The sequence below is a fragment of the Besnoitia besnoiti genome, chromosome III (genome assembly GCF_002563875.1).
Source record: "Besnoitia besnoiti strain Bb-Ger1 chromosome III, whole genome shotgun sequence".
Lineage (NCBI taxonomy): Eukaryota > Apicomplexa > Conoidasida > Eucoccidiorida > Sarcocystidae > Besnoitia > Besnoitia besnoiti.
In genome coordinates, this window is record NC_042358.1 from 2,262,083 (window position 1) to 2,273,300 (window position 11,218).

The 11,218-nt window shown below is 60.5% G+C and overlaps 2 protein-coding genes across 2 annotated transcripts; one reads left to right on the forward strand and one right to left on the reverse strand.

Moving 5' to 3' along the window:
• Positions 1-157: 157 nt before the first annotated feature.
• Positions 158-5,944, reverse strand: BESB_046220 (uncharacterized protein; the record flags this gene model as incomplete). The annotated part of the gene is made up of 4 exons (XM_029363073.1): positions 158-3,335; positions 3,717-3,853; positions 4,092-4,230; positions 4,401-5,944. The coding sequence occupies 4 exons, from the start codon at positions 5,942-5,944 to the stop codon at positions 158-160; spliced, it is 4,998 nt and encodes a 1,665-aa protein (XP_029220439.1).
• Positions 5,945-7,671: 1,727 nt separating this feature from the next.
• Positions 7,672-9,596, forward strand: BESB_046230 (ribosomal protein RPL24e; the record flags this gene model as incomplete). Its single annotated transcript, XM_029363074.1, has 4 exons — positions 7,672-7,717; positions 8,478-8,609; positions 8,791-9,125; positions 9,540-9,596. 4 exons carry the CDS (start codon positions 7,672-7,674, stop codon positions 9,594-9,596), a joined length of 570 nt encoding a protein of 189 aa, XP_029220440.1.
• Between the last annotated feature and the right edge of the window lie 1,622 nt (positions 9,597-11,218).

Sequence of the window (11,218 nt, forward strand, 5' to 3'; positions counted from 1 at the left end):
GCATAGTGAGACTAGCGGTCGCTGAACTGCCTAGCTGTAACGCATCCCTCGGTGAGGCCGCGCGCTGCGCGAAAACGTTCGTAGTCAAGCTCTCACATCGTAAGGTAGGTCCTCTACAGAAGGGTGTTTGACAAGTAGATTGTATTGACAAGAGAGGCTAAACTTCCGCACTGAGGACGGGGGAGTTCAGAAAAGGGGGAGTCGTCCAGTACAGAGGCCCACGCTGGAAAGCGTGAAGAATCCGCACCCCCCCAATATCAAATATCGGCTGCGCCGATTCCTGCATCCGCAGGACACACCCTTCAAACGAATTTCCCCCTTTACGCTGAACGCGGAAGGCCACTTTTTCGTCTGGCGCAGCTCGCCGCAGAACGGCCCGCGGGGCCGTCCATCCACACCTCTTCTGCCGCGCATCCAGCGCGCTTCTCCGCCCTGTGTACAGGGGTTTCCCCGGTCTATCGAAACCCCAGGGCGCCGCCTCCCCCCCGGAGCTGTTGCTCACAGAGATAAAGCTGCTTCCGCTGCACCTGCCGCCGACAGCGCTGCTGGCGTGGCTGGCGCTCATGAAGCTGCTGGTCTTGCTGAAGGGCGAGACCGGCCGCGGCGACGCGGAAGGGAGGAAACTCGGAGGCAGAGCGGCGCGGCTCGCCTGCGCCGCTCTGCCTCCTCGCCTCTTGAACGGACTCGCGCAGTCCACGCCGCCGCCAGGCGGCTCCCACAGCAGGACGGGCCAGGCGCCGCCGAGGCCGCCGGCGCCGTCCGGCTCGAACGGCGCCTGTCTCTGCCGGAAGCCGAGACTCCCCCCGACTCGGAAAGCCTCCGCCGGCGCAGGCGAAGGCCCAAACAGAGAAGCCGCGCCCTCTTCCCCCCTCGCAGCGGCCTCGTGGAGGAGACGCGGCGACGAGGTGTGCGACGGCGAGCGCCTGTGCGCCGGCGCCGCGACGCACACAGCGCCTTGAGGACGCAGCGACATCGAGGCAGCCAGCAGCTGCGGCGTCTTCGGCGAGGTGTCCGCGAGAGGCGCGGCGAAAGGCTGCCCACCCTCGCCACCGGGAAGGGCCTCCGCGGGTTGCGGGGGCCCCTGCGGCAGGGCGAAGCGGCGTGGCTGGGCAATGGAGACTCGCCCGCGGACGCCACTCTCGGCGCCAGCGAAGTGCGGCGTCTCGAGGCGGACCCGCTGAGGCCATGCCGACTCAGCAGAAGCCGGAGGCGCAGCGACCGGCCCCCTCGCAGGACGCGACGCCGAGCTTGCCTCGTGGGCCCCCGACGGCGAGCCCTCAGTCTGGAGAAGCGACGAGAAGAGGAGCTGGTGCCTCTGCGCGTCGTAGGCCTCGCGTGCGTGGTCGCCACGTCCTCCTTCTCCCCTCGAGGGAGGAGGAAGATCGTGCGCGGCGCCTCGCGTCGGACGCGCTTCGCCGACCCCGATCGCGCAGGGCTGCCTGAACTCGAAATCCCTCGCAAACGGAGGCCTTTGCGGCGCCGGTGCGGGCGGTGACGCGGCGCCGAGAGGGGGGGAAGGACGCGAAAACGTAAACGGAGAGGAAAATGCGGTAGAAGACGGCGGCGAACAAAATAGCGAAGCGGGCGCACCTTCGAAGGCACCGAGAACACCAGCCACGTCCCCGTAGTTTCCTCCCGCGACGGACGCCGATTGGGAAGCCCCGTTGAGTCTTTGCGCGCGCTCGCCTCCGCCTCCGAACGAAGGCGACCCTTTCTCGTCACGCACTGCAGCCAGCGCGCTCAACGCAACTCCGCCGGCCGGTGTGCGGCCGCTGCTTTCAGATATCTCGGATTCATGCGGCTCCTCTGGCTCGCTCTGCTCCTGCAGACTGCAACGGCGGTACGCCGTGCCTTCGTGACCTGCGCCACTCCGTCTACGCGTCGAGGCTGCTTCTCGTTGCCGCTGCGTTGGTTCCCCGCCTCGTCGTTCTCCCTCCGTCTCTCTCTCGTTATGATCCTCTCCTTCCTCTCCTGCGCGCACGTGGTGTCTTTCCGCCGCTCGGCCTCCTCGCCGGACGCCCGTTTCCGCATCTGCGCCGCCGCCTTCTGGAAGCTGGCCTCTGCCGGCCTCATCCTCCAGCTCCTCGGTCTCTGCAGGCGCCGGAGGCGTTATGGCGTGGAGCGGCTTCGCTGCTTCTCGGTGCTGCCCGTGAAGACTGGGGAAGAAGCTCCCGGCCGACGGGCTCAGTGCACTGCCGCAGCGACTCGTGGATCGCGTGCTGGCCTCGCTCGCCGTCCAGTGGGGATCGCGTTTCTCAGATTCCATCGAGAGTCCCTCCTTCGGATGCAGCGAGCCCTGCGGTGCCGCTGGCGCAGCAGAAGCGGGGGGGAGAACTGCTTCGGGGGCTGGGGACGCAATCAAGGCGACAGGCGAAGACGCAGCAACGCACAGCGACGCAGAGGGAGAGGGACAATGCTTCACAGGTCTCCCAGATCCGAAACAAGGTACAGAAGGCTCGTTTTCATAGAGCTGGACGCCGGGGTCGTTTCTTGACGAACACGCAGAGGCATCCGAAGGGCGAGAGGAGATTACTGCGTGCTCCGCGACCGCGCCGACTCGCTCTCCGCCGACTGGGCGTGATGTACCGACACGCATCCCCTCTTTGTTGTCCTCCGCACACGCCCTCTTCTCCTCCGGCCGCTCCCTCGCCAGCTCCGCATCGAGAGTTGGGGCCGCTGAAGCGGAACGCGAGGCTGCAGCGGCAGCGGCGTCCCTGCGCAGCTGCCTGTCTGGGGAGGCGCTTGAATCGCGGGCCCCCGGTCTCTCGGGCTCTCCGCGGGAGATGCTTGACGACGTTGCATTTCTTCGGCTCGCCGCTCCAGACGACTTCCGCGACGTCGCATCTAACCCACGCCGCTGGCCTCCGCGCGCTCGCGCTCTCTTCGCTAGCGTCTCTTGCGCCATGGACTCGCGGGCCGCCGCGAGCTGTGCCTTTAACTGCTTCACTTCGAACTCGAGAGTCCGCGTTCTGTCTCGCTGCTTGTGCGCCACACGCACCAGCTCCACCTCGCGGACGAAACAGGCTTCGAGGGCCTCTTCCAAAGCGCCCACGGTCTCCAGCGGCGACGGCGACTCGCCGCTCTGTGCCGCCCCACGAGGAGACCCAGAGCCCCCGACAGGAGACGCAGACGAGTGCCTCGGGGCCCGCCGAGGCGACGGCAGGCAACTCCTCCGCCGAGCCGCCTGAGCAGCCGAAGGGTTTGGGACGCCGAGCGACGGCGGCGACAACGCAGCGTGCCGCGAGAGAGGCGCCGTGATCTCGAACGACGGCGTGAGCTGCTGCACGCGCTGCTGGCAGGGAAGCGGAAGAAGAGTCCCGAGGGAGGCTTTCAGCCTGAAGGCGCGCACAAACGACACGAGCTCCGCACGATGAGGAGCTTTCTCGACGCTGAGTGAGCGCAGATGTAGCATCTACCAACTGCCGCGACACCCAGCTTTCGCCCCCGCCTCCATAAACACCTAGACACAAGCGGAGATACAGCCACCTCCCTCACGCAAAAGATATGCGTTCTCCTGTCTGGACACTGTGACAACTCTGTTTGAGGAGAGCGCATCGCGTCCGCAGTATTTATGTGAGAAACCAGGGCTGCACTCTCCAGCTGCTGCTGCAGTAGCTCGTATGTCTCGAATACGCGTCCTGAGGGCGGCTTCCTGTTTACGTTCTTGGCATGAAGTGGCTACCGGATGATCGGTTGGAAATCTCTCCCTCTCTCACTTGTCGCAGAGTCTTTCCTTCTTCCTCAGATCCACGCTGAGTCGCCGGACGACGGCGGTCAGCGCGCGGTTTTTCTCCATTACGAGTGCGTGGCGCTGTCTGAGAGTCCGCAGGGCGTCGCGGCTCGCTTCCGTGGCCTAAACACCAGAGAAGGCAACGGACGCCATGAAGAAAACAGCGAGTCACGTGCCATGACACCGCCCACAAAGAGGAGACAGGCGGGCTGGCAACGCAACCAGGGAGAGGCTCACCGCAGCCGCCCAAAGGGGAGTAGAACGAGGAGGCCGCAGAGAGGAGCACCAGGCATGCGCGGGATGGAAAAAAAGCGACAATGGGATGTACGAAACATATTTCACGCAAACATAAGGAACGTACCCTGAGCGCCGCATTCTCTGCAGCTCTTCGTCGGTCTCTTTCCTCTCGCTCAGCCGACTCCGCAGCATCCAGAGCGTCCTGCTGCCGGCGCCACTCGCTCCCCCGCCTCAGAATGAAATCCTCCTGGTCTCGCTGCGCCCTAGGTACACACAAACAACGAGACACTTTGACTGCGATAGACATGCATGCATCCTGTAGACGTACACCGCGCTCTCTGCATCGGCGCCTCTATGCGACCTCGGTTGTAAAGCGAGCAGACGCCTCCGCCTGCCTGGAAGCCTCGCGGAAGTCCGGGGCAGGTCTTCATACCGTTGTTCTCTGTGGAGCTCGTGGAGCAAAAGTTCGACGGTCTCCAGCAGCGCCGCAATGACCTGACCGTTCGCGCCCTGCCTGGCGTCCTCCTCCCTCTGGCATCGCTCCGTTTCTAGAGGACGCTCTGCGGCCTCGTCTCCGCTCGCGCCTCGGGAGAGAGTCAGTCTCTCTCCCGCCCCTCGCTTCACCTCGGCTGTGCGCCTCGAGCGAGCGAGAAGCGCGTGGAAGGGCGGCGGCTGCAGCAGACACGCCTCGCGCAGCTCCGCGTACAGACACTGCGCCCACGCGACGAGCTCCCTCGAAGCCGGGGGGGCGACAGAAGTCGAATTCGAAAAAGGAGAAGAGTTCTGCCGCATCTGCACTGCGTTCTCACGGCCCAGTGGAGAATGCCCCCAAGCGGCGACACTATCGTGGAAGCGAGCCGCGAGGTCTTCCTCCACGTCGTCTTCCTTGTCGCGTTCGCGATCTTCTTTCACGCAGAACCCGACTCCCCCTGAGTCCACCCCCCTGCGGGACGGGGCGGGCAAGACCGACCTCTTGCCTCGAGCACTGGCTCTCCGACGATCGCTTTCGACTCCCAGCCTGCAGCCGCTGCCGTGAGCGACTGCGTCGCCGTCGCCCGGGGGACTGCGCACTCGCGTCGGGCTCTGGCTGCCGCCGGCCTCCTCGGCGTCCGCTTCCCCCGCGTCTTCCGCAGCTTTCGCAACTTTCTGACTCTCGGCTGGCGACGGTGCATCGCTCCTTGCCTCCCTCTCCCTGCCTCCGCGCAGCTCGTCCTGCGCGCGACTCTCAGCGTCGCGTCCCCCTCGGCTCGCTCGCGCGGGCGCGGCGCACCGTCCCCCCCTCGCCTGGTCTCCTCCCTCACCACCGTCGCAGGCCGGGGAGACGGCCGTTTGTTCAGACAGCAGACTGACGTGGAAGGCGGCGGCAGGGGTGGGTGTCTCCTGCCCCCTTGTCGCTTTCTTCTCCTCCGCTGCGGGGGGTAAGCGAGAAGAGGCACGTAGAGAAGAAGAGCCACAGGGAGACAAGAGAGAGCGCGAACAGCCTCCTTCTTCAGAGGAGGAGGGACAGGGCCCTGAAGAAGCCAGCCCTGCAGACAGCCTCGCGCGGGGAAGAAGATGAAGAGAAGAAGGCGTAAGCGACGGGCGCCGCCGATGCGCGCGGGATAGCGGAAGTGGAGGGGAGGAAGCTGAAGAGGTGAGAGAGGAGGCGGAGGACGGTGAGGCTTTAGGGGCAGGCGCCGGCAGACGCGACGAGCGAGGGAGAGAAGGACTGGGAGTGGAGGGCGCGGTCGCGCTCACGCTCTCCCCCGGTGCTTCAGAGGAACGAGACGACTGAGAGGCCTGCTGCCTTCCAGAATGACGTCGATCGCGTTCAGAATGCGACACGCGAGACTCCAGACACGAAAGGGGCAACAAAGAGGAGGACTGAGGGAGGAGAAGGCCAGAAGAAGGCCAATGCATATGAGACGGGCGCTCGGGGGCGAGCAGATGACCCCATGCGACAGGGTTCCCTTTGCCGTCTCCAACGGGAGCTGCCATCTTGTAACTTTAGCTTCGCAACAGAACTTGGTTGTCGCTCGGCATCGGGCTTCGCTCAGACGCATACGCGGAGTGAAGACAACTGGTTCGCAGGGCGGCGACAGCAATCTCCCTACAGGCGGAGGACGCCCGCAAAAGAGGCACATCGATCGCTACAGAACTGTTCGAAACCTACACGTGTCCTTACAGGCGCATGCGGCACAGACACGCCCGCATAAGGCCTAGGCTTGTGTAAGCCAGGGCCGCGTATGCATCGTCGTCGTCGCCGTCGTCGTCGCGCAAGAAGCATTGAGATGTCTGAGGATTATCCAGCTCGCAAGCGCGCGGCACACAGAAAAACGCAGAAGCCAGGAAAAAAACCATAGAGCTTGTTAGCACTTGACAGAAGAAAAAATTATTCGGTTCTGCAAGTGGAGTGCGGCAGCACAACAGGACAGTGTGTCTTGCGCCAGAAGAACAGGATGCCGCCCAGTCTTTAGAGAAGAACGTTTCGTGGTTCTCTTAACCACAGGAGTCCTCTGTTGCGGTGAGCTAACATTGAGCGCCGGCGTTTGGAGTGAAGCTAAACAGAACGGCGAGTAAAGCAACCCTAAACCACAAACGGCATGATGCACAATATTCTCTCTACACACTCCTACTCTGGACGTTTTTGCATGCATGTGGACAACATAAGCGCCTGGGATTTAAAGAAACGGATGAATCCATGCTCCCACCAGCATTTCTCTGCAAAGGGCCAGTTATCTACACATCACGACTTGCTCTTGTCTTGGAAAGAGGCTTTCTTTCGTGCTGACTTTTGTCTTTCCACACCAGCCGTCTGTGTGCGCCAGCTGTACGTACACTACGCACGCGCTGGCGAAGACGTCGGCGGGCGACGCGCAGCAGTTTGTTTCGTCAGCTTTCGTTTGAATCTTTGCGCGCAGAGTCTGCGAAAAGGTAGCAGGAACTACAGCGAAGAGACAAGACATGTGGCGCCTGCGCGCCTCGATGAGCTCGTCTCTCGACTTTGGCGCGTACTTCCGGAGAGAGACAGACACGTCTCCCAGTCGCTGGGGCGACTCCGTTTAGTAATTGACTGTTTTCTTGCAAAACGAGCCAGAGAAATCGTTCCGCTTCAGTGCTGGATGTCTTGATTGGCAGCTAGGGCTTCTTTGCCTCTTGGCGCGCAGTGGCGCGTGCTCCTCGCCAGCCTGCGTGTGGGACTTTTTTTACGCGTTTCTGTGTCGAGAGAAAACCACATGCAGCGCGGCACACGGCCGAAACGCTTTTTTCTGCGGTTTTTTTCAACAAATCAATCGGAGAAGGCACAGCGGTCTCCGAAGAAACTTAAGTGCCGTCGGCGACGCTGTGTTACCTCTTTCTCGACCAAGTTCTTTGTCTGTGTGCCTACTGACGTCGATCGTCAGCGGCCACCGTTGCCCGATTTCTTTTCTCCGCCCTTTCTTCCGCGTCCTGAGTTCGTTTTCTCCTCGTTCCTCCGTTTTCTATCATTCTTCGGACTAGTTTGAAATACAAAGCTCTCTGGTGTCTACTTCATCTTTTTACTTTGTCAGCTGTGCCGCAAGAGCGATACGTGCATCATCTGTCGAAACGTTTTTGCCGTGTAATTCCGCGGACGCGCGCGGGTGCTGTCGGCAGCTGCTTTAAGATTCCGGCGACGCTTTTTCTTCAACGCAGAGACCCACACCGGCGAGAAGAAGGAGCATTTTCCTCAGCGTGGTGTCAAGATGAGAATTGAGAAATGCTGGTTCTGTTCGTCCAACATATACCCCGGTACGCGAACGCCAGACCCCTCCTTTTCTGTCTGAACTTTCCCTCTCTCGCCTCCGTTTCTTCCTCAGCAGCGACCCTTTGGATAGAAATGATCTCTGCGCTGGGATTCGTTCTTCTCTCCCGCCTTCTCTGCGTCTCACGCTTGGTTACGGTTCCTTCAGGTCGTTCTTCTTTCCCTGCCGATATAAACGCGGCCGGGCTCTCTTGCGCCCCGCCCCTCTTCCTCAGCAGAACTGCCTCTTCCTCGTGCGGTGGTTCATTCGTTCCCCGCGCTTGCGAATTCCTTTCTTCTCTTTTCTTCGCACGTGTCTTCATTCCTGAAGGGATGTGCTGGTCTCATTCTAACGCACACACGCTTTTCGATTGGCGCTTTGTGGTCGCCTTTTCTGCGTTTTTGTGCGTGTTTAGTCTGCGCCTACTCCCCACTCTCTACCAGGAGTATTCGTATTCGATGGTCTCTCCACGAATTCATCGTTCTCGCCAGCGGCTGATGTCAATCTCACGTTGCGGGGCATCCCCTGGGTCAGGTCGCGTCAGCCACGCATTCGTCTGCGTCCATGCAGCACAAATAGACTCGTTCATCTGCGTATCTGTTTATCTATATCTATCTCTGTTTGTATCTGTATCTATATATCTATATTTATATTCATATTATGCGTGGACTCAGAGACTGGCGCACGCACGTGTCGTAGATGGGGTCTTTGACTCCAAGTTGAGGGATTTTCCGACCTTTTCTTCGCCTCGCTTCTTTTCTTTGCAGGCCACGGGGTTGTGTTTGTGCGGAGCGACGCGAAGATCTTCCGCTTCTGCCGCTCCAAGTGTCACAAGCACTTCAAGGCGAAGCACAATCCGCGCAAGTTCAAATGGACGAAGGCGTACCGCAAAGCCGCAGGTCGGTTTGCTTCGAGTCGACAAAACCCAGCTGCGTGAGAAGTGAAGGCAGCGAGTCGGCGGCGCACTGGTGTCTCGGCTGCTGCCGCTCGTCTAGTGCACGCGTGTCGCTCGCGTCTCCGAGTTTTCGTCGGCTTCCTCATCGGCGCGACGATCTCTACTGTTTGCGATTTGTTTTTCAGGCAAGGAGCTCGCAGTGGACGCGACCTTTGAGTTTGAGCAGAAGCGCAACACGCCGGTCCGCTACGACCGAGATCTTTACGTGAAGACGATTCGCGCCATGAAGCGCGTGGAGGAGATCAAGAAGGCGCGGAAGGAGCGCTTCTACACGCAGCGCATGCTCGCCGCCAGCGAGCGCAACAGAGAAAGAGACTACAACGAGCTCGAGCGCAACGAGAAGCTGCTCCTGCGCGAAGGCCGCATTCTTCAGGAAGAAGAAGCCAAGCGGAAGGAAAAAACCAGGACGGAAGCCGAGGACGAACAGGCAGTCCTCGAAGACGAAGAGGACGAAGACGTGGTAAGCTCAAATGCGAAGTGCACGGGAGAGGGGACAGGCGGGGGGTGAGCGAGCAGCGGAGAACAGAGATGCACGACCCACGAGAGAGACTCCTCTGGAAGGCGCAGCCGCCATCTTTCCGTGGACGCGTGCGCGCGGATAAAGGCAGAAACCGCGTAGACCTAGACCTAAGCGAGACTCTTCGCCTCCTCAGAATGGCCGTGTGTTGGTGCTCGCGTTGGAGCCGAATGACGCAGGGATGATGTGGAGGGACTTTTCTCACAAAGGCAGGGGAGACGAAAGGGGGGGAGGGGGGAGAGGTGGAAGATACGAGACTTGGGCGTTGGGGGCAGCGCGTGTTTTTTTGGCGTTTACCTTAAACTCGTCAGATCTCCTTTCTGTCTGCCTCTCGCGTGCTTGGTTTTCTTTTCTCAGGAGATGGACGAGGAGAAGCCGGCGCTGCGGAAAGTCAAACAGAAGGCCCTCGCTTAACAGACGACGGACTTGGAGGCCTGCGTCCGCAGGCGAGCGCGAAGAAAACCGAAAAAAACAGCGAGGCGAGGCACAGAAAAACTGTCGAGGAGGGCATGTAAGTGGGGGGAAGAAGGTACGAACACTGCGGCAGCGAGAGGGAACCCCTTTCCTCTCGCGCACTTTTTGTTGTTTCGCCCCTTGCTTTTTTGGTTTTTCGTTTCGTTGCTCCGCGGCAGGGTTCCTTTTGCCGTTTTCTGCGTGCGCCATGGGTTTACGTCTCCAGCCGCCACCCCAGCTTGTCTTCCTCTCGTTAGCTCGCTGATCTCGTCTTGTCTCTTCTTTTCTTTCACGCTTGCGATCGTCCGCTCACGGTGGGGGCGTGTGTCCCTGTGCTGTTCCTGGCGCGCTTTCCTTTGGGTCGCCCGAATGCGTTTTTTGTGCATTCGTTTCCAGTATTTTTCTCCTCTGCCGCTACGGCGCCTGGTATCTCAGAAGGGCCTCGTCGTCTCGTGCGCCGCCCATTTTGTCTCTCTGCGAAACCTGTCTCCTTGCATTGACCTCAATTCGATCTCGAGTGTCTTTGCCGAAAACTCATTCAAGTCGTTTTCAAAAGGTTCTTCTTTTCACTGCGACGCACGCGTGGAGACAGCTTGCCGTTCGCTGCGTTTTGCCATCGGTTTAGACGAGAGAGAAAAACAGAAGAAGCTCACAAAGGAGCTGCAGCCTCGCGCGTTTCCATGCCGAGCAGAAAGAAGCGAGGAACCACGTGGCGCTGGCGAGTCTTTCTCTCAGGCCGGCAGCGTCAGTTGGAATGCCCACGCACACAGGCGGCGAAGCTGAAACACGGTTCAAGGCAGGTTGGAGACTCAGGCTGGGGTTGCAGGGCGTGGCTTCACGCGGAATCCTCTCTCGCAACCTCCACGTGGGCGTTTCGACATCGCAGACGCGTTTGTAGCTCGCATGCGATCATCAGAGATGCTAAACGGTGGAAGACTACTGGGGCAGGCGGGCGCGCGGGAGAAAGAAAGAAAGACTCTCTTTAAAGACTGTCTCTGGGGTCGCTCCATCACGCGACCGGCGACAGGAGTCAACTAGCGGCCGCAGACAAGGAGTGAGAAGATAAAAATGGAACGAGGCGTTCCGTAAAAAATTTCTGTCTCCCGTTTTTCGCGAACGTTTGGGGATTTGAGCGCCGATGCACGGTCTCGCTGAGGGGCTTCAAGGTTGGTTACTTGACAGCGATTTGAAGCTCGCCGACGCGCCTACGGAGACTTCCGCGACGCGTCCTCGGCGATTGTTAAGTCGCGTGCGAGATAAAACAAAACGCGACACGAAGCAGCCGAGGAATAGACACTACAGCGAGATGCAACCACTGTCAGTCGGCGGTCTAGCGTCTAGGCACGCGATGAGCACAGCCCCGCGAGAGAGCGAAGACGCACGATGGCGAGTTCGCGAGCGGGGAAGAAGCGCAGTTTTCTGTGTAGTCTTTCCCTCGCTTTGGGGTTCCACTTTGGCGGCAGAAGCTCTCAACTAAGGCCCCACAGTCGCCACAGGCACGCCGCGCGCCTCACGAGGGCCGCGTAGGCCGCTAACAACGATGCAGAAACGCAGAAAGAAAGGGAGACGCGCAAACATAGAGA